Source organism: Cucurbita moschata, unplaced genomic scaffold (assembly GCF_002738365.1).
Source record: "Cucurbita moschata cultivar Rifu unplaced genomic scaffold, Cmos_1.0 Cmo_Scf00009, whole genome shotgun sequence".
NCBI lineage: Eukaryota > Viridiplantae > Streptophyta > Magnoliopsida > Cucurbitales > Cucurbitaceae > Cucurbita > Cucurbita moschata.
Genome location: NW_019268525.1, coordinates 3,997,129 through 4,018,192, shown reverse-complemented (window position 1 = coordinate 4,018,192; position 21,064 = coordinate 3,997,129). Strand labels below are relative to the sequence as shown.

The 21,064-nt window shown below is 37.1% G+C and overlaps 6 protein-coding genes across 8 annotated transcripts in view; 3 read left to right on the top strand and 3 right to left on the bottom strand.

The window, feature by feature from the left end:
* The window catches only part of LOC111447757 (small nuclear ribonucleoprotein Sm D2-like), a 3,884-nt gene extending 2,799 nt beyond the window's left edge, over positions 1-1,085 (top strand). The window contains exons 4-6 of the mRNA XM_023087082.1: positions 95-172; positions 268-372; positions 463-1,085. Coding sequence (XP_022942850.1) covers positions 95-172; positions 268-372; positions 463-579 — 300 coding nt within the window. The 3' untranslated portion in view covers positions 580-1,085. The remainder of the gene's footprint in view (positions 1-94; positions 173-267; positions 373-462) is intronic.
* A 1,245-nt stretch (positions 1,086-2,330) lies between these two features.
* On the bottom strand, positions 2,331-5,511 carry LOC111447637 (tubby-like F-box protein 5). Of its 3 annotated transcripts, none has more exons than XR_002711303.1 (6): positions 5,090-5,511; positions 4,127-4,541; positions 3,953-4,040; positions 3,403-3,532; positions 2,516-3,327; positions 2,331-2,432 (listed from the first exon to the last, which is right to left on the bottom strand). XR_002711303.1 is itself a non-coding variant. In XM_023086901.1 (5 exons), exons 2-5 carry the CDS (start codon positions 4,481-4,483, stop codon positions 2,661-2,663), a joined length of 1,242 nt encoding a protein of 413 aa, XP_022942669.1. In that variant the 5' UTR covers positions 4,484-4,541; positions 5,090-5,511; the 3' UTR covers positions 2,350-2,660. The 3 variants fall into 3 exon arrangements, 1 of the variants encoding a protein (XP_022942669.1); XR_002711302.1 differs by having other exon boundaries at positions 2,350-2,535; positions 2,568-3,327; XM_023086901.1 differs by having other exon boundaries at positions 2,350-3,327.
* Positions 5,512-6,868: 1,357 nt separating this feature from the next.
* LOC111447892 (peptidyl-prolyl cis-trans isomerase Pin1) lies at positions 6,869-9,177 on the top strand. Its single transcript, XM_023087268.1, has 2 exons — positions 6,869-7,313; positions 8,779-9,177. The coding sequence occupies exons 1-2, from the start codon at positions 7,070-7,072 to the stop codon at positions 8,901-8,903; spliced, it is 369 nt and encodes a 122-aa protein (XP_022943036.1). The 5' UTR covers positions 6,869-7,069; the 3' UTR covers positions 8,904-9,177.
* Positions 9,178-10,390: 1,213 nt separating this feature from the next.
* LOC111447684 (GDP-mannose 4,6 dehydratase 1-like) lies at positions 10,391-11,894 on the top strand. The gene has a single exon (XM_023086969.1). The coding sequence runs from the start codon at positions 10,519-10,521 to the stop codon at positions 11,632-11,634; it is 1,116 nt and encodes a 371-aa protein (XP_022942737.1). The 5' UTR covers positions 10,391-10,518; the 3' UTR covers positions 11,635-11,894.
* Positions 11,895-12,371: 477 nt separating this feature from the next.
* Positions 12,372-16,786, bottom strand: LOC111447685. Its single transcript, XM_023086970.1, has 6 exons — positions 16,661-16,786; positions 16,500-16,583; positions 16,283-16,367; positions 14,759-14,847; positions 12,881-12,992; positions 12,372-12,737 (listed from the first exon to the last, which is right to left on the bottom strand). The coding sequence occupies exons 1-6, from the start codon at positions 16,700-16,702 to the stop codon at positions 12,508-12,510; spliced, it is 642 nt and encodes a 213-aa protein (XP_022942738.1). The 5' UTR covers positions 16,703-16,786; the 3' UTR covers positions 12,372-12,507.
* A 355-nt stretch (positions 16,787-17,141) lies between these two features.
* Positions 17,142-20,667, bottom strand: LOC111446991 (pheophytinase, chloroplastic-like). The gene is made up of 7 exons (XM_023085944.1): positions 20,212-20,667; positions 20,001-20,102; positions 19,746-19,884; positions 19,230-19,400; positions 18,087-18,327; positions 17,770-17,861; positions 17,142-17,514 (listed from the first exon to the last, which is right to left on the bottom strand). Exons 1-7 carry the CDS (start codon positions 20,312-20,314, stop codon positions 17,238-17,240), a joined length of 1,125 nt encoding a protein of 374 aa, XP_022941712.1. The 5' UTR covers positions 20,315-20,667; the 3' UTR covers positions 17,142-17,237.
* Positions 20,668-21,064: the final 397 nt, after the last annotated feature.

Here is a 21,064-nt window from a genome sequence, read left to right as displayed (position 1 = left end):
GGGGGGGGGGGGGGGGGGGGGGTTAGACTGCAAGATCTTTACTGAAGTGCTACTAGAACGTCATTAGGAAGTACTTACTTCGAATCCTTTGCAGACTAACAAGAATGAAGAAGAGGAATTTAACACTGGTCCACTTTCAGTTCTCATGATGAGTGTTAAAAATAACACACAGGTATGCTTTGTTTGTGTGTGTTAAAGAGTTGTGCCTTGTAATTCGCAGGTGAACTGTTTAGGTAAAAACCCTCATGTTTTGGACCCCCTCGACAGGTACTCATAAATTGTCGCAACAATAAGAAGCTTTTGGGACGTGTAAGGGCCTTCGATCGCCATTGTAATATGGTTCTGGAAAATGTTAGAGAGATGTGGACTGAGGTTTGTTTTCTTGATGTGTGCTTACTCTTTTCCTTGCTTAGTATTGTAGACTGGTGAGTTACGTATCTCATGTATAATTACAATGTCTAGGTACCAAAAACTGGGAAGGGCAAGAAAAAGGCTCAACCTATTAACAAGGACAGATTCATCAGTAAGATGTTTCTGAGAGGAGACTCTGTCATCATTGTTCTTAGGAATCCCAAGTAAGGATAGTCCGCCATCTCATAATATGTTAAGTTTGAATCCTTGAGTTGACTCCATATGCCTGCCGATCTTATTTCTTGTCGTCCTTCCTGTGATAAACATCAAACTTTCAGTTGATAGCCTGACCTTCTGCCAAGTTTGGAGCTATCTTATCAGTTTGTAGTTCATTTTAATTTTTCTTCTTCTGCAAACCATTTCCCAGATACTGCAACTCTAGAAAGTGTATCTGTTTAGATATCAGAGAATATCTAGTAGAAATGCTATATCTGTTTTTAACGTGTCTATTGATTAGAGACTTGGAGTGTCTTTGCAACATGGGACATTTATTTGTTCTGATCAGCAAGTAATATTATCATTCAGAAGTATGAGGATCTTTTGGGCTAGGTAGGTATGTGCTGTTCCTCGAGTCTTGGTCCTTGATGCTTCTGTTCATGTGTACACACCAAGGAATCAAATTTCCATTGACGTGTGAATAGTTTTCTGTGTTTATAAGTCGAAGGGTTTGACAATCATAGTTGCTTGTGCATGTGTGTACATTAGCTGTTTTTCGCTCTTTTAGAACAGTTTCATATTTCGTTACTGATTTATGAAGTGATTGGAAGTCTTGATGCATATAAACAAGAAATACTTTTGAAGAAATTTCTCGTCTCCCTGTAGACGAGAAGGAAGGCTATTTTCCGGCTACTTCCCATCCTCTTTGCAACGGCTTGTTCAAATTAGAAGTGTTAACAGTTTGGTTAGTTATGTATATAAATCTACTTTAGCTACTTAATAGTGGAAGTAATTCTTTTACCCAGAATGATTGCTGTGTGTGGTTTTTATGTAAGCTTCTTGGTCTTCAAGCCTATTGGGCATTAGTTTTTTTTTTGATCTCAAGTTCTCAGATTCAAATTTCACGGTGTTTTGGATTATATCTATTGAATTCTTACACATTCCTTTTAGCTAATATTATGCACGCACTTTACATGGGTAGAAAAAAGATTTCAATTCCAATTTAGGAGGCTCTTTAATAGAAGTAGGGATTTATTTTCAGTCAAATCTAGGGATTCAAAAGCCCTTTTAAAATTACACACTCTAGCTTGTATTTAAAACTATTGATCTCTAGCTCATCTTTTATAACATTTCCAAATGTTTGGATATGTTGCTCCAACGTTACGAACTCAGCTAATCTTAACAAAATTATTTAGAACTTGAATATCATATCGCTCGGGTATTTCATGGCCTCAAGCACAGGAAACTCAACCTCTTGGTCATTCATCCAAATTATAATCATTTGGTTATGAACGTTAGCCAAAGTTTCTCCAATAGTTGAGAAATGTGTGCATAAATTATAAGGAATTTCTTTATTCACATCATAATCAAAATTAAGTTTGGCTACAAAAATAAATTTGTTAACTTGCACTAGGATAACTCTATTTTCCTCTCAAGATGGGTGATTGATGTCGCTACCCCTTGTTTTTAACTAAATAATAATATAAAACACTTGATTATATATGTTTATTTTTATTGTTAGTTTAGTTATACAGTCTGAATGACCTAGTTGAACTTTCCTAACTATCTATCTAATTCAGCCCCTGATTTTCATTCTGGAAGAGTTTCATTCAGTGCCATTGTCGCTCGAAAAACTACAACTAAGTTTGAATCTCCATACCCTACCTATTATCAAATTGAAAATGAAGAACTTTACCAACCCGACGTAAGCTAACGCCACAGTGGCTAGAAGTCAACCCCACACATCTTTGACTCCCGATACAAGAGCAGAACATAAGGACAGAGGCCCAATCAACCATGGAATAAAGTTAAAACCATTTCCAAGCAGAATGTCTCATCATGCGAGGAAGTACCCATGAAGAAATCTACATAGATAAAACAACAGATTGACATTTATGATAATATATGCGCATTAGAGCCAAGGAGATGATACAAATACAGGTCAAACCTCCGATTCACAACTCTCAGTGACAATATCAATCGCATAGCCATCTTCTCAGCTGTCAATAATGCTGCTTGTGTACTTCTTCCCAACAAGCTCAAGCATTTCCTTATCTTACCTTCTGATGATGACTGCTATTCACGATGGGATGTCATTCGCAGGCTGGCTTGGTGTCGAAGCTGCTCAAGCAGATAGCAAAAGCTTGGAATGCAGAGAGCGGATAGTGGTAATCCATGGTGAAGCTATCTTTTCCAATTTTTCCGAACTGGAGAATTACCTTCTCTTGCTCTTCCACTGAAACATTGTGCGATTGATCGACGGCTGCAACAAGTTGGAAGTTCTTAACAGATGCCACGGTCACACGTCCCCTGAAATTTAGACACCAGCACTGCAGCTGCTCGTGCCATCTCGGCGCCTTGTTTTTAAGCACCAAGGATTCATCCAAATCTTGAACTGCTGGTTCTGATAGGGTCTTTGGGCTAAAGTCCTTGGCTGAACCCTTTCTCATAGAATCCGACATGGTAGAAAGGTGGTCATCGATAGAGTATGTGAATGATGTTGGTGTTGGGGCAGTGCCTCCCTCCTGAATTGAAGAGACTGGAATGGTTTGCATGATGCACTGCATCCTCCGAGGACCTCTAGTGCGAAGAACGTTAAGTTCATAAGAAATTGTACCTACACAGTAATTAAATGCAGGTACTCTAGGAGAGACTTGCTTAGAGCGAAATCTACGGCTTGATCGACTATTTTGCTGAGCTGCAGGGTCACAAGGAGGTTGGCTATCGTAAATTGAGAACTTTGTACCCAGGAAATTAGACCTGACAAATGTTTGTAAAGTAAATTATCATGAGAAGAGTGCGAAGATTAAAAAACTAAAGTCTATTAAGGCTCACCTTAATTTACCAACATAGGTACTACTCGCTCGAGAAAAATCATCAGCTGCCAAAGATATGATAAAGTCAGTACCGGCTGCTCTTCTGACCCTTTTGGCTGCTAACAACAATTTGTCCTTTTTGACCTCCGCTGTCAATTCAATGTTTATCATGAGTCAAGAACAAGTATTTATATTCCATAACTGTACATAAACTTATTTCGACTGAGTCAAGAAGTGGTACATCAAGTGAGACTTTCTTTCTAGGACTTAACGACTAAATTAACAAGGGACATAGTTAAAAAATTCATCCAAACTAATAGCCCACTTTCATCCATTTATAGCAGTTTAAAGAGGAGATTGCCAAGGTAAATAAAGAAATAACAGGCCAAAATCGTATAGGATTGCCAATAATGAAAAATGGATTCCTAAAAGCATGATGAGTGCAACTACCCTGCCATCTTTACATATAATCTCGGTTATTTGAAACTGTTGGACAAGTCCGCGGTTATTCCTTCAAATTCACAAATGATAATATATTAAATAGTGAAAAAACTAAAAACATGACTTACAGGGAACCATGCCAAAGTACAGGAGGTAGGTCGAAGTTGCTCTATCCCTTTTGATAAAGAACTGAAATGGAGACTCCCGAGGGCCAGGCTTTGATTGTAAAAAGGAAATCAGAGAGAATCAGAATAGGAAAGGATTCAGCCAAAAAGAAGGGAAAAGGGATAAAAACCCAATACCTGCTTTAATGAGATTGGAAATGTGAGCCTTCCACACTGCTCGGGAGTTCTGATAATCTCCTTTGTAATGGCCCTCCAAGACCTACAAACTGAAGCACAAGAAACAACTACAGATCGAGCAGGCCATGAAGTTTCACTCTGTTCCACTCTCCGGATGATGTCTAAAAGTAATTCTGGGGGCAGATTTGCCCATCGACCTTGCTGAATTAACTCCGATGAAGAAGGTACTTGATCAGGTGCAATATGCGACATTGTTCGGTTTCGCCAGTGCCTGCTCCCTTCTTCTCCTCGTTTAGAAATGCTCCCAATTCCATCTTTCATCTCTCGCAGCTCTCTAACAAAACTTTTAAGCGACATCTTTCTCCAGCATAAGCAAGCACCCTTTGTGTCAAAATCAAATCTGCTACCGACCAACCTGATTCAAACACATAGTGGAGAAAGTTGAATGACGAAGCAAACAATAAAAGGATAGATGGCAGTCTCAAAAAGTGGAAAAAGCCCAAAATGTGTGTTTTCATAGCCTAACGTTCCAACTATTTATTTAACTAGTGCAGCCATTCATACTGCTTATTCAACGAACTTAACTTGCAACATCGACGCTTACTCCAATTAAAAGGGTCCATAGATACAAATTGATACGGCTATTTCAACATTAATTTGGTCAAGCATGTGATATGGACAAGGGCAGATCACAATCCCCTCTTGGCAACCGCAAAAAGAAAAATTTACAAATCCTTATCTCCTTCAAATGAACTTTTTCCTCCATTTCCAGACAAAAACAGGACGTCTCGTAGACGTCGACTAAGAATTCCAGGCTAGGTCACAAAACCTAAGTAGGGATCCGGGAATCTTTCAATCCCCAAAGAATACAGATTCGGAAATCTCACACGCCGGCTATCATTGACTCCATAAAAAACCTAACGATACGAAAATGCTGCTAAAAATTTCGAAGGAGAAACCAACCTGTTCAGAGATCAGGCAGATCGAAAACACAAAATAGCTCAAACTCAGAGCAGCCCGTCCACAATGCCCCCTGAAAAAGGATGCAGAGACTCGTTGAGAAAGCAAGAACCTCCAGATCAGAAGAAGAACATAGATCGATTCGGAGAAACACGTCCAGGCATGAAAAATCGTCAAACAAGCATCACAAATTCGGCTACATCAAAATCTCAGATCCCGTGCTCGACGTCATAACAGAAACCTCAACCATCGCCATCGGGAAGTGAACAATTGGAGCAAAGAAGAGGCTGAAGAAGTGGGTGAGACTCGAACAGCGAAGCAAACGAGTGCTTGACCACCACCACCAGAGGCTAAGAGCTTCAATCAGAAAACATGGCCCAGCCTTCTCGACCTTAAATGGATCCAGCCAATTTCTCGATCAATTCTTCCTCTTTTTTTTTTTTTTTTTTTTTTTAAATAATAAATTTCAATTATAACTTTTTATTACGTATTTTTCATTATCCATAAAATTTTATTTTCTATTGCTTTTTTTTTAAAAAAAAAAATTAAAGTATTTTTACTATTTCAAAATTTTAAAATGGTAGGATTTTTTTCTTTTTTTGTATTTTTATTTGTTACTTGAAACCTTAGTTGGGTGGTTGGAGTGTGCTTTGATTAATTGCTTAATTGATTTTTAAGGCTTCAACATGCTTCTTCAAAAATCTATACAACAACCAAAAACTAGTTTCTTTTTACATATTTATAAATAAATGTTTTAAGTAAAATAATAATAATAATAATAAAACTATGTCTAAATTATTTATCATATTTGTAAAATGAGAAAGTTGTTATTAATTAAGGCTCAGACTTCTCCAAAAGCCGCACTTTAATGGCACGTGTGTCTGTGTGAGTCAGTACATTATTTACCCATAGCTTCTTCTTAATTTATTAATATTTCTTTTTTCTTCCTTAGCTGGCATCCATCCTATCTACATCCAACCGTTGAATTATAGTCCCAATCTTTTGTTATCGACGTTACACAGCCGTTCGATGACTCCTCCTGGGAAACAACAAACTAAGCAGAAATGTTTTTATAGAATTTGTTTTCTTAAATAAATTACAAATTTGCTTATTTGAAATCCTAAGATTATAGGTTTGTAAGATTCGTAGGTCTTTAAATTAGTAATTTTGTTTATACAAAGGGACCCCTCACACGCCTCCAACTCCGTTCAAACTATATCGGAGAACCGTTGCCTACTAATCTGAGAACTACAATGGATACGAGGCTTAGCAAGTATGTTGGCATGGAATCATATTCGGGAAGGAAAGTATATCTTATTAATAGAAGTTGTAACTTAATTCTTCTAAGCATTTTTCAATTATCATACCCTTCGTTCTTATTCGAATGTAATGTTAGTTCATTCATATATTTTTTTTTACTCGAGCGTCACATAACCTTTCAACAAGTTTAATGTAGCGGATATTGTTCATTTTAGCTCGTTATGTACGTATGAGTCTTACAATTTTAAAATGGTTAAGGAAAGATTTCCAAGCTTTTGTAACATCAAGGTAGGATCTCATGATCCACCCATTTTAAGGGACCAATAACCCCGCCAACACACAGAATATTGTACGACTTTCTTTTTCTTTTTATTATGCGTGCCTCTATCATAATAAATATTAATTACTGAAAGGGCTAGATATTTCCCAAGCACTGGAACGGACGGTAGAGATTGGATCACTAGCTGTAACGATCCGCAGTGGAAAAGCCTCTCCGCTTTTCTGGAACTATCTAATAATATATATATTCTCGACTCTCTCGTGCCAAGAGCTCGCCACTGTCTGCACCAATCTAAGTGAAAGGAAAAAGCGAGGGCCGCGCCACCGTTTCTATCACCGGCTGCCAAGATAGATTCCGATCGCAAGCGGAAGAAATCGGCTTCTTCGATCTCCTCTGCAGATCGATCTGCGAAGGAAAAGCGTAGCAGCAGCAAGAAGAACAAGATGTCCTCTTCGGCGGCCGCAGGTCAGGTTAGGGCATCGCACATACTCATAAAGCACCAAGGTTCTCGACGGCCTGCTTCGTGGAAGGATCCGGAAGGCCGAATTATCAAGAACACCACTCGCGACAGCGCCGTCTCTCAGCTTACTGTTATTCGAGACGACATCATTTCCGGCAAGTCCAAGTTTGAGGACGTTGCCTCTCGCATCTCTGACTGCAGCTCTGCCAAGCGTGGCGGCGATCTAGGTCCGCATACTGATCTCATATCTTTATTATCTTGATTTTTCTGGCCATTACGTAGAGTAATTGTTTCTTTTTGTTTGCCATTTCTGGTCGGATTTGTGTAGTTTTCAGTCCGGAATTAGATAGGATTCACTTTATCATGAATTGAACCTGGAACCCTAGACTTAACCGTGAGGGATCTTAGTGTTTGGATTGCGGTATTGCTAGTTCGAGATATTAGATTTAGGTTTTAGTTCAATGAATTTTATTTACAGGGAGGATATCTATGTATCGCTTGGATTCAATTGGAGATGTGTGTCTATTGTATTTACTTATTTGCTTCGTGTAAGATTTGGAATTCTTCTTGTTTTGGTTTGAATTGAAATAGTACAGGATACTATCGTGTATGATTATTCCCTGCCGCTCTCGGATACCAAACATAATTTGTTGAATTGTGGTCTATGATTGAGGAACTTTGTTATACCTCAATTTCTAAGTTGAATTTCACTTTATGAAAAAACTATAATGATAATGCTCAAACAATTATCACAAGGTCGTGATTACTTTTGGACTTTGCGATGAAGTTGTGTGATACCGTGATGAATATAACCATTTATGTTTGACCATTTTACTTGAAAACCGATGAAAGGATTACTTACTCAGTACTTGATTTTAGCTAAATGGTTAAATCAACCATTCAATCGGAATATCCGTTTAGAGCCTCTCATATATTGGTAAAAAGTGAGAACATCAACACTTTGAAAGTGTCGCTATCAAGAAAATTTCTACCTGCTGGTGTGGAGACTTTTTTGCTCCAGTAAATACTTTAGATTTAATAATTCCATGAGATCTAGGAACTTAGCTTTGGAAATCAAAGGGAGAGGTGGAGATGTAGCAATAGTTTTACTTGTTAGTAATATTTCACTATAATCTGGTATAATCAGACCCACACATCAAAAGAATTAAAACAACAAAATTTGAACAACCCTTTCTGGTAAAATTGGTTCTATCTAGGATTGCAGTTCTCTTTTCCCCCACTGAAATGTATACTTCGTTAGTGTAGATGGAGCCATAATTTTTCATGGGGAGAGGCGAACTCTTAGCTTCCAACTTTTCATTATATGAAATAAATTTCCAATTCTAAACATGTAGAGAAAATTTGAGAGAAAAATTATAAATCGAACTTTGTATACAACTTTTTAAATCTAAAATGAACCCAGCCCTCCTCTTTCTGCTCCACCCCTGGTTGTCTCTTGCTAGAAATTTGTAGTTGTGTACTCTCCTTCCAAGCCCGATTAGTAAAATCCCAGAGAGTAATTGTGTTCGGTAGTTCAATAGCAGGTACATTTGGACATTTTCTAGGATCACAAGGATATGTTATGATATTTTGTTCGTAAGCAAGCTGATATTTTATTCTAGCAATTGTTTTTGTGTGGATTAGCACAATGTAGAATGCGTCTAAATGAGCAACACACTGACGTTATTGCAGGTCCTTTTGGGCGTGGCCAGATGCAGAAGCCTTTTGAAGAAGCAACATTTGCCCTCAAGGTTGGAGAGGTAAGCGACATTGTGGACACTGACAGTGGAGTTCACATCATCAAGCGGACTGCTTAAATTCTCTCATAAATCCTCCTTATTGAAGCATTTAATCTATTTGGCTGAAGTTATTCGAGAAGGATTTGGTTCTACTCCAGGCGACACGAATTTGTTGCTATGCTCTTGATAGTACAGGACAATTCATGTTGTGATTTGGCTATAGCTACTCTGTTTCAGTGACCTAAGAATTTTCTTGAAGTTCGATGCTTTTATGCCATTGAATTTTTGGCTCTGTAAACGTGACAGATATTTGCGTTCAAGTGGTTGTGATTTGAATTGTTTGCGTCTTTTATTACGCCTCATTTGTCTGCTCAACCTCCTAGGATTATTGGGTAGGAAATGGGAATTTTTCTGAAACGTTATTCTTTTGGAAACTTTCTTTTTATTACTTTTTCATGGTTTATTAAGTTTTAGGTTTTAAAAAACGAAGTTTTATTTGGGGCCAAGCAGATTTTGTGACCAAATGTGAAGTTAGCGTCTTAGGGTTCTTGAGCTTTTAAAATGTACAGAAGTTTGAAAAGAAGGCATAATTTGAATTTTATAACTTTTGTATTTAGTTGCATGTCAAGAACATATGTATTTATCATTAATTCATGTCTTCATAAAATCACTAAAAAAGTCAATATAGAATTTAGTCATTTCATGAAGACATGTTTTCATGCTTTTCTTTTCTTTTTTGAGCTAATGTAGAACTTTGATTCCCAACTGTAATTGTGTGTAATTGATTTTTAAATTTTAAAAAATTTTATTTTTAGTTTGGTGTTTGACTATTGACTCCATACAAGTTATGACTTATTTAGTGTAATATGATAATGGGCACGGACATCCTTTGACCGATGCTATCTCTTCTAGTTCTTACATCCTTTGACCGATGCTATCTCTTCTAGTTCTTACATCCTTTGACCGATGCTATCTCTTCTAGTTCTTACATCCTTTGATCGATACTATCTCTTCTAGTTCTTACATCTTTCGACCAATACTATCTCTTCTAGTTCTTACATCCTTCGTCATTCTTTGACCGATACTATCTCTTCTAGTTCTTACATCCTTTGACCGATACTATCTCTTCTTGGTGAAAGGTTAAATTTCTCTATCTCATATTTGGAATATGTTTTTGGTTTCTCTCATCTTGATACCAAATTATGAATATTAATTATGTTGATACGGAGTCATGATTCTCAATCTTGATATTAGACCATAATTCTCTATCTCATATTTAGAATATGTTTTAGGTTTCTCTCATCTTGATACCAAATTACGAATATTAATTATGTTGATACCCAGTTATGATTCTCAATCTTGATATTAGACCATAATTGAGAACAAATATCGAGTTGAACTGTATTGAATCCAATTACACCGTCAAAGAAAAATTTCATTCTCAGTGCAAATTTGATTTTCCCCATTTTACATTACATGCCCTAACATAGACGATGAGGTGGCACATTTTGATTGGCTAACCCAGCTGTGTAAAGCAAGAAACGCGTGCAACTCGCCGAGACAAGATTCAAACCCTTCTCCAACACGGCCATTAGAGGCGAGCTCCCCCTTTCCCCCCCTCCTTCTCTCGCTTTCCTCGTCTTTTTTTTTCTTTTCACTCTCAGGTCCGACTAATCAATCGGATTGATTCGCAATGGCATCCATCGCCGACGGTACCAGATCCGCCTCCAATACCAATGTCGAGGGCACTGCCCCGACGGAGAAGCGCCGGACGGCCTTAATTACCGGCATTACTGGCCAGGATGGTTCCTATCTGACTGAGTTCCTTCTCGACAAGGGCTACGAAGTCCATGGATTGATCCGGCGATCTTCTAACTTCAATACTCAGAGAATCAACCACATCTATATCGATCCTCACAATGTTCACAAGGCGCGAATGAAGCTTCACTACGCTGACCTCACTGACGCCTCCTCTCTTCGCCGATGGCTCGATACTATCCTTCCCGATGAGGTCTATAACCTCGCTGCTCAATCGCACGTTGCTGTTTCTTTTGAAATTCCGGATTATACCGCTGACGTTGTCGCCACTGGTGCCCTCCGTTTGCTTGAGGCGGTTCGATCTCATATCGCTGCCACTGGCCGGAGTCACATTCGATACTATCAAGCGGGATCGTCTGAAATGTTCGGGTCCACGCCGCCGCCTCAGTTGGAGACGACTCCATTTCATCCTCGATCTCCTTACGCCGCAGCGAAATGCGCTGCGCATTGGTATACGGTGAATTACCGCGAGGCGTACGGGATCTTCGCTTGCAATGGGATACTATTCAACCACGAATCGCCGCGGAGGGGAGAGAATTTTGTGACGAGAAAGATCACACGGGCTGTTGGGCGCATCAAGATTGGGCTTCAGAGCAAGTTGTTCTTGGGGAATCTGCAGGCTTCAAGGGATTGGGGTTTTGCAGGGGATTACGTGGAAGCCATGTGGATGATGCTACAGCAAGACCAACCCGACGATTATGTGGTTGCGACGGAGGAATCACACACGGTGGAAGAGTTCTTGGAGGTGGCATTTGGGTACGTCGGATTGAATTGGAAGGACCATGTAGTGATCGACAAGAGATACTTCCGGCCGACGGAGGTCGACAATCTGAAAGGGGATGCAAGCAAGGCAAAGAAGGTGTTGGGATGGAAACCAAAGGTCGGATTTGAGAAGCTGGTGAAGATGATGGTGGATGAAGACGTTGAAATGGCCAAGCGAGAGAAGGTTTTGGTCGATGCTGGCTACATGGATGCGCAGCAGCAACCTTAATCAGAGCAGATCAGATAGAGCCGACCCCAACTACTGTATGCTGCAATTTTCCCGATCGCAATGTGCTTCAAATGCCAATCCTTCTCGAATAGAGAAATATAGTTTCGTTTGATTTGCAGAATTCAAAATCTGTTTTCTTTTGTGTTATTTATGCTCTTTAATGTTCTTTCACAATCAGTTATTGTTCTTAACTCAACATTTGTTTACCAAAAATATTATTAATGAACACACTTCACTAGCTATGTTTTCTTCTGGGTGCACCTCTTGAATCTTGAATTCCTAATTGCATTTTCCTTTTTAAAAAGTGGAGTTTCAGACATTCTCATATATAATATAACTGAAACTCACATTAAAAAACTTCAAAAGTCAGGCCTATCAGAGGTTTTTGAAGCACCGACAATGGCATCTTCAATCAATGTGCTTCAATGAAATGGGTCACATGGTGTGTTCAGGTTCTGGAAGATGGATCTTAACGAGTAAAGGGCAAACGCTCCGTCGGTGGATAATTCTCAGGGGTTGAAAGGGCCGAAGGAGGAAACATCTTTTAGTGGGCGCCCACTCCTTTCAAAGGGCCACTACGGTCAACCGTCCTAGATTTTGGAACACTGATGTAAGCCTGTAGGACAGCATTTTAACAGCTGAAATTTGCTGTAAACAACAAATTTGACAAGCTGCCTATCTCTCCGTAGACGATTGTTTGTGTTTCAGTTTGAGTTTAGTTTTTCAGACTGGATGAATGTTGAAAAATGAAGTCACTATATAGACACAACATGGGATTGATATCCATCCAATGTTTTTCAAGAATTGGCACATTTACCATCTTTTGCTTTGAAATCTTTGTTTTCTAAGATTGCAAAATGTTCCAATAAAGAATCAACCTAATTTGGGTTCTTGGGGATGTGGATTTGTATTCAAATCTACTTGCTGAGAAGATGAATTACAGGACGACCCCGAGTCGGTGGTGGCAACAACAAATGGCTTGATAGATAACCGAAGAGACTCTGGTCCTTCTGAAGAAATTCTTTTGCATATTGCATCGCAATTACTAATAACTTCTGTCAATCTTCCCTTAAGCTCACCAATTTCCACTTTCAGTGCGTGAACTACACATATCCAAAGACAGACAATAGTACAACCAGTACATTTAGTTCGCAAAACACAAGCATTCACAAACCCATCTGTTGAGAAGAAAAAGAAAAGGAAGGAAACAGAGAAAGAGAGGAAGAAAAACTATGTGTATCGGTACCTTCGGATAGATGTTCGGAAGCTGTTTTCACTGCAGAAACCGAAAAATTTAAGCGTTGAAGAAGTTTAACAGCCAAAGCATCTGTGACTTCAATCTTGTTTTCGATATCTTCCTACAATAATTATCACCAAATTAAGTTCCATGGACAACAATCTTTCCTATTCTTCTACTGGAAGAACCCTACACTAAGGCTGCAACAACATTCCAAGTGTGATAAATACTAAAGAACAATAGGGTTTTCTGATCAGGTGAAGTACCGTAATATCAATACAAAAAGTTGTAAGTGGAAATTCCAATAGTTTATTAAATCCTATTTGATAACCAATTGGTTACAATGAGTTTCATGTTTTTTTTTTTCAAGAAAACCTTTTAATCAAATTTCAAATTGTTAGATTACAAAACAAGAAAATTTAGATGGAAGTAAATATTAATAGGCTTAATTTTCAAAACCCAAAAGATTTTCCATCCTTGCCTTCAATATAAAAGAATTAAGTAAAAAGAAAGTATTACATCAGAGTTTAGATTTATTCTTTTTCTTTAAAAAAAAAAAATTGTAAATGGTAAACCAAAACTTTCATCTAGGAATGTGAAAATGGAGGTACTAGATGTGACTGAAAGGAAGCGGTGCAAAAGCATCAGAAAGGTCCCCCTTTAGAGAAATAAATACCTGCAACCATCCCATTGACATGTAAGCCCCCCAGGGCCCCAACATTTATACCATCAAAATTCAAAACTTCGAAAATTCATATAGAAATCTTAGAATTGATTCAAAGAGGTTCAGACTTCCAATACGCATCTCAAAAATATCCCAGATCTATCATAAAAAAATTCCTGTTGTAGTCCAACCAAGTACTCCATACTGAAGCTAATACGACCATTTTACAGAAACTCATCCCTTTCTCCCAGAAAAAGGGAACTCTACCGACGTCAAGGCCAAAAAATCATTGCACTTCAGATCTATAACATTACAGATAATGCTAATTGAAATACGTATCCAAATAGACCAAGATAACAAAAAAAAAAACAAAAAATATGATGCTAATCTTCTTTGTGGGCTTCTATCACTATGGGTTTTTATAATTGTCGGCTGGGTCATATTTTGATGGATTGGACTTTTTTTTGTAGTTTTTATCGGAGTTCCTTTTGTTGGACTATTTTTTCTTTCCGTTTTCTCAATGAAAAGTTGGTTTCTCATTTCTCATTAATATATATAGATGATGCTAAGTCCTAAGAGGCTAGACGAAAAATAATAATAATAAATAAAAAAACACTACCAACGTTGGAGAGACATGGTAGCAAACCTCGTCTGAATAAATCCAGAATTGACTTGCCCCTGAATAACCAGCTAAAAGTGACCTTAAGAATTTTAACCCCCGAAATCACCTAAATAGGATAGGGCATAGTCCTACCATGAGCAGGATGAGATATTGAAAGAGAAAGATAAGTACAAGAAATTAGCGACTTAAGAACCAACTTCCTTTTTTTCCTTTTGACCAAGGCAAAAAAGAATCCCTTGACAGGCAAAAGCTGATGAGGATACTGAAATATTTATTAAAAACGTTATCAAACTGAGCATAGCTCGACTAATTAAGGCATTGTATCCTAAATCTAAAGGTCAAAAGTTCAAGTTCAAATCTCCACACTCATGTAAAGAAATAAAAAAAGAATATGGAAACCATAGCCCCTTTAAACTCTATCATGAGGGCAGTATATTCTACTTGTTAAAGGGAGCTCTAGATAAAATCTAAAGCAGAAAAAACATAAAACCACAACAGCGGCATCTTTCGTAGACAGAAATAAAAGGAACTGAATGATGTAATAACTCACAAGCATTTGCATTCACCATAAAAAATCAAAATATTTTTTAACAGAACAAACCTGATTCTTGTTGATCTTTTGGACCCGTTCATCCTGCCAATTACGGTACACTGAGAAGAGCTCCAAAAGCACTTGGGGATTCACGGTAACTACATTGCATTGAGAAAGAATAGAACAGTCACGCAGCATCCTTTGCAAAAATATTGCAATGGCATAACATGACACAGAAAAGGTTACAATATGATAAAGAGAGCAAACTAGGCAATAGACTCAATAATCTCAACATCCATGCTACAATGACGAAAACCATAACACTGGAAAGAAGCCTAAATTAGCAAAATGGTTTCTTCATTTACCTAAACTATATATATTTTTTTTTCATTTACTTAAACTAAAAAATTAACAAATGATTGCAGGCTCATACTTGGATAAAATATGAACGTTTTCCCAACTTGGATTAAGGCTGCATGATCAATATTGTACAAACAGTTAAAAGTTACAGAAGTAAGTGGTACACTCTTCTTTTCCAAATTAGTTTACCAACCCCAATATAGAAAATGAACATATTTTCCAAAAGCTTTTAGTTCAAATGTTCGTCTACATCTAGAGACCTCATTACCAATCCATGCATCCCAAGGGTAGATACTGATCAGCTAATAAGCACTTACACAAATAAGACACAAACACAGTGACACATTAATTTAAAATAAAAAAAATCTAGAACATGAACATAATAAGGATATGTACATTATGATATACATTTTTAAAATATACATATATTCTTTTTACACATTTTAATTCTCATGCTAAAAAATGGTTTTTTCTTTTTAATGCTTGTGCATTTACGAAGAAATGTTTCATGAAACAAATATTCAAGATAGATTTAAACCAACTTATCCACTTTCTAAATCTTCTCATATCTTAATGAAAGAGAGATTTGAAGTGAATAATGCTTATACACTAATATGTCTTTCGCTTCCAGAATGTTCATACGTTTATTTTGCTTAACAACTGTTCAAAACATGCATTCAATTTGTTCAACTAGTTTTTGGCATGTGTATATTGTTCTTAACAAGTGTCCAACCAAATAAGACATGGACGCATTGGTCAACTTAAAGGGTCTATGTGTTACAAGGGTGTTTAGTTTTGACCATGTGACACTATGCTTCATAAGTGATCAATATATTGAGGAACAGAGTACTGGCAGGTTGAACAGAGATTCTTGAGTTATTATTATAACAGCGGAACTGGAAGTGATACTGACGCTTACACAATTCTATGGTAACCGGTGTATGCTTATTATTCTTACCCGTTCAGAAACAACCAAGTTCATAATCACCAATTACTATTTAGCCAAAGGTAAATGTTATAGCCGGTAGTGTAGAGACTGATTATCACAATAATTTAAGCGGTTATGCTTGAAATACTTAACCGTGTTTCTCCTGTACCTCCCTTCTGAGCCTTATGTTATACCGCTGGCTAGGGCAGCACAAAGCGTGGTTTAAAACGAAATTACCCAACAGAACCAATTTTAATCCAAGAAGGAAACTAAACAAACAATAAGTTCAATCCTAAGAATCCTACCAGCATTTGAAGAAGAGGGCGGTTTCCTTACTAAGATATCTGTCAGGCTACCTTCCGTAGGGGGTGATTGCAATATCGGTGTTGTCTACAATACGAAATAAACCAAATGAAATTCTAAATCCAGATGCAAGTTTGACAATTCACAGAAGTGAGGTGTAACGAATCCCTAGCTGTCATACAAAAAGGGAAATTGAAGAACTTTCATAATTGAACTTACGATTTTAAGGGATTTGAGCCTCTCTAATATGGGGTCAACAGCTTCTGACCGCTCCGAGACGGTGGAGATTACATCAGCTGGCCGCTTCAGTCGTAACAGAACATATTAAGATGGGAAATAAGTGAGCAATGCAAAGAGATTATGCAAAAACTAAGCAATACCGCTTTCTGAGAGCTTGAGAGTGAGGATTCCGAAGCACCCATGTCGCTTTACTCTCGGAGATGGCTTCCGATCGGTGAAAGCTCCGATGCAACCAAGCGGATGGAAAAAGCCAGCGAGTCGAAGGCACATTTATTTATTTATTTATGGCTAAATTATATAAAATATGGTTAAATTTTGTATTTTATTTAAAAAATACTTTTAAACTTTTAAAAAATTTATTAATGTCAAACACAAAAAAATAAATATATTTTTGATGAAAATGAAAATTATTAGTGACGAATTGATTTAAGTTTTTACTCTACACTTCAAAAATTTATATATAATATTGATATGCTTTATTCTCTTTATTTTTCCTCCTCTTCGTATATATCATTGTTTCTATCTCCCTAGAGAAGAGAGAAACCAAGATTTTACAAACTTACTTCAATCTCTCAACAAGTAAAAGTAAAAGCCTTTTTTTTACCATTCTAAAATACATCATGATTCTAAGTTTCAGACATGAGCCAACTGAGATGTATAAAGAAATCTCAGAGTGAAGTATGAATACAAATGGTACACAAAAAATTAGAGAGATTTTTACAGTAAAGGAACAGAGGGTTGGGGTTGTTGTAAGGTTGATAGCCAATCCATTAAAGCTGAATTGACAAGCTCTGGAACTTCATCATGTGGGCAATGCCCTGCTTTCAAATTTACAAGAGTTGTGTTGGGATACACTTCTTTGATTCTGTTGGCCTTAGCAGGACCAACCCATGGATCTAAGTCGCCCCACAGTAACAACAGAGGGCACCTCAGCTCACTCAGTACACTGTTTAGAGTATACTTGCTTTGATTGAACATGAATCTTGTCATCAATCTGCACCATAAGGGACATGAGTTTTTTCAGACAATCGTCGACTGATCCAAGTAGGTTGCTTCGTTCGTTCGTATTAAATTACTACGGGTTCCAAAAGCTTAAGTTGATAGATTCGAACAGTTCGTCTTTTCCAAATGAAATGATGGTAGATATGTATTGATAAACTTTTTGAGTTCTGAGTTATGCAGGCCATTCTTTTGAACAAACTACACTGATGTGTGGTGAAGAAAGATGTTGCTAGACAGAAACACATACCTGTAGTAAACTTCTCCTGCATTTGGGTCGGCTGCTGGCCTCGATATAGACTCTACCAGATAGTCGTCCACATTTTCAGAGTTTATGTATACCTGTAAGGATAACAAAGATGAATCAAAGACATTCGGGCACACGTAACGGATAGATACCAGGAAGCCAGCCTTAAATGCTTATACTAATATATTGGAGACACAATTAATAGTTTTCGGTATGATGTTAGTTTTACCTTTACAAGTTATTAAGGAATGCTGAACATGACCTGAAATAGTCTAACAAACAACAATGCCTCAAAACAAACAGCTTAGACAGCCACTTACACTCTTCAAAACGGAAACAATTCTAGCTGGTTGCTTAGTTTGCCAGAAAAGAACTCCAAGAAAGATCCTCTGGAAAAAATCTTTCAGTGGCTTTAGAATGAACTTCTTGAAGCTTGTTTCTTCTGGTTCATCTATCAACTTATTAGCATCTCCAAACTGCCCGGCAGAGTTTAGTAATACAACTCCACGGACTTGCTCCGCCAATCCTGCTGCTGAAACCAAGGCGGTAAATCCTCCAAGGCTACCAAAGAACCATAAATCAGAATCAATTTGAATGCAACATCCAGAATTAGTTTTAATTAAAACTGTCGTCCAGCTCCACCATACTTATTGGCAACTGACATGGACAAACTTTCACCTTTTATAATCATGGATCGTTCTATACCGAAATATGGTCTTACACAATAAGTTAAGACTCGCAAAATGAGGCTTGTTAGTTAGACCAAGAATCATTAGAATTGAGACATGAATTGAAGCAGACTTGGAACATATATATTTATATTCGAAAAATTGGTAGCAAACTTTGAAACATGCAATTTGAACATTGAAACGACAACTAAAATACCTTAAGGTGCCATCTTGAAAAAATTGCACGCATGTATACATATATACATATATATACAACAGATGCGAAACTTTTCATTGAATAATGAAAATAGACTAATGTTCAAGAATACAAACTCCATAAAGGAGTGAAAAAGGAACAACGCGGAACCAATTGAACAAAGAGAATGAAACTAAACCCAAAGAAGATCTTCCTAAAAGTTGTATATAGATAACAAAGAAGTAGAATGTTATTTTCCCATGACATCTTTCAAATTTGAAGTAGCCGCCTATACTTTCAAATCTTAAAAGACGTGCAGACAATGAATTCTATGTCGAAGGACGAAAATGCTTAGTTTGATCAAAGAAAAAAATGCGAATGTGGACAAGCAACAATCAGATTGCAATTCGATATCAAAAGACAATTGAAATGCTAAATAGTTATACATAAAAATCAAATTGTGGTGATAATAATTTAGAGTACGCATCATTTTATAAAGCAAAGTCTAAACAGAAACATTTAAATCATCGCATAAGTCCATTTACACTTAATACATTTTCATACGACATTTATACAGTATACTTCGTCGAGATTATTACCTGTTCCCGACTAACACTGCGGGCTGTTTCACTATTTCCTTCATAAAATCCACAACTTGGTCCCTCCATACCATGGCATCATACTCAATTAATGCTTTATCACTCCACCCAAATCCCAGCAAGTCTAAAGCATATACCTTGTACTTTTTAGCCAGCTCTGGTATGTTATACCTACAATTAGAAGGAAAAAAAATGGCTATGGAATCACTCAATTGATACAGAAAATAAAGATACGGATGAATCGCCACAAGACTCAGAAGTTTAAGTTCTTTGATCCAATTTGTTTTTTAACACAGACCTAAGTAACATATGAACCATATATTAATCATAATTGAGAGTCCCAATACATTGATTATTAGTATGAAATAGTAACAAAAAGATACAGAATTTGAACTTAAGATCTAATACCAAAAACTTAGCTATTACGTTAAAGAGCCTAAATTTGTTTCCAACTCACTCATTGAAGTATAACGATTCAAGAGAAAATTGCAAACAGAAAAAGCAAATAAATCAAACCTCCAATGAAATACAGAAGCACCAAACCCATGAATGAGAACTATTGGAGGACCTTCTCCTTGTACAACATAATGTATCTTGTGACCCCGCCATGTCCAGAAGTTATAACCTTCTGGTTTGAAAGGTAATCTTTCAATACCTTTAAAAGAACAATAAAGATAAACTTAGCCGAGCTGCAATTAGTAAGCCAACACATAGAAGGCCAGTTTTAAATCATTAACTGGCACAACCCACAAAAGAGATCAAGACTCTGACCTTGAGCAGGTTGAATAACCGCAGAAGAGCCCGTAACTGAAACTCCAGAAGCCACAATTCCCCTAAAAGCAAAGCTTCGCCTATTCATTACACATTCGCTTCCTCCAAGTACAAAGCCAAACTCAAACAATTCAGCATGTAGTGTTCTCAACCCTCAAATAGAAACACAGAGAAAAACGGAAAAAGGAAAAAAGTAAGCAATGAATCTTACTATGTTGAAATGCTCTCCTCAGAGGGACAAAAGTCCAATTAGCGGGAAGGTTATAAATCTCCGTCTTGAGCGACGGCGAAATGCCGCCGGCAAAGGAAATCATCGAGAAGAGAGAAAATTCTACTACAACGTTCCAGATACTAGAGGATTGAGACTGTTAAGTAAACTGTAAAACTCTTGTAAACGGAACAATAAGGGGAAGATCCCGGCAAGTGGGACTCGCCATTCTGAGGGCTTAGAACCTGTAATATCAGTGGCTGGTGTGCATTTGGGAGTTGTGGCGAACTTGTAGCCAATGCTGGTTCAGATTTATAGCTTTCAAGACTTCTGGTGGAAATGAATTGATTTTCTTGTTGAAAGGGACCGCAAGAAAACGACGCTCCCCCTGCAAGTACGAGTGATTATTGAACCAGTTCTTTACGCCATTCCATGTAGCGGAAAATCCGAGGGGAATTGGTAAAGACAATGGACAGTGAGACATGGCCGATTGTAGAAAGGTCCCGATGAAATTCAATTTGGCTGTTTAAGAAAAAATCATCTGCTATTTGCAATTAAAATAAATAAATAAATCTGTGTTTCATAAATTTTAAATTTAAATATGTGGTAAATTATTACTAAATTCTTACAAATATAACTAGAATAAATAAAATAATAATAATTAATTTAAATCAAAATTATTATTACTTTAAATAATTTGATAAAATATCAAGAAAAACAATTTCTATAAAAGGAATTATTTCAAGAAAGATCTAGTTTCAAATTAAATACAAAAAATAAGAACATTATATTAGATTAATTATGTTTTTTTAGAAAACGCTGCAAATTAATTTCTGAAGTAATGTTTTTTTTTTTT

Bases quoted from the DNA above. Each gene is read 5' to 3' on its own strand.
- LOC111447637 (XM_023086901.1), bottom strand. From the start codon at position 4,483: ATGTCGCTTAAAAGTTTTGTTAGAGAGCTGCGAGAGATGAAAGATGGA. The intron at 3,533-3,952 runs GTAAGTCATGTT...TTGAATTGACAG, and splicing joins GTACTTTGGCATGGTTCCCT to CGGAGGTCAAAAAGGACAAA. The intron at 3,328-3,402 runs GTGAGCCTTAAT...AACATTTGTCAG, and splicing joins ACCTATGTTGGTAAATTAAG to GTCTAATTTCCTGGGTACAA.
- LOC111447685 (XM_023086970.1), bottom strand. From the start codon at position 16,702: ATGGGTGCTTCGGAATCCTCACTCTCAAGCTCTCAGAAAGCG. The intron at 12,993-14,758 runs GTTTGTTCTGTT...TAATTATTGTAG, and splicing joins AAAAGATCAACAAGAATCAG to GAAGATATCGAAAACAAGAT. The intron at 12,738-12,880 runs GTACCGATACAC...GGATATGTGTAG, and splicing joins TTCCGAACATCTATCCGAAG to TTCACGCACTGAAAGTGGAA.
- LOC111446991 (XM_023085944.1), bottom strand. From the start codon at position 20,314: ATGATTTCCTTTGCCGGCGGCATTTCGCCGTCGCTCAAGACGGAGATT. The intron at 19,885-20,000 runs GTCAGAGTCTTG...GTTCTTTTAAAG, and splicing joins GGTTATTCAACCTGCTCAAG to GTATTGAAAGATTACCTTTC. The intron at 19,401-19,745 runs GTTTGATTTATT...TTCTAATTGTAG, and splicing joins GCTTCTGTATTTCATTGGAG to GTATAACATACCAGAGCTGG.
- LOC111447892 (XM_023087268.1), top strand. From the start codon at position 7,070: ATGTCCTCTTCGGCGGCCGCAGGTCAGGTTAGGGCATCGCACATACTC. The intron at 7,314-8,778 runs GTCCGCATACTG...ACGTTATTGCAG, and splicing joins CAAGCGTGGCGGCGATCTAG to GTCCTTTTGGGCGTGGCCAG.
- LOC111447684 (XM_023086969.1), top strand. From the start codon at position 10,519: ATGGCATCCATCGCCGACGGTACCAGATCCGCCTCCAATACCAATGTC.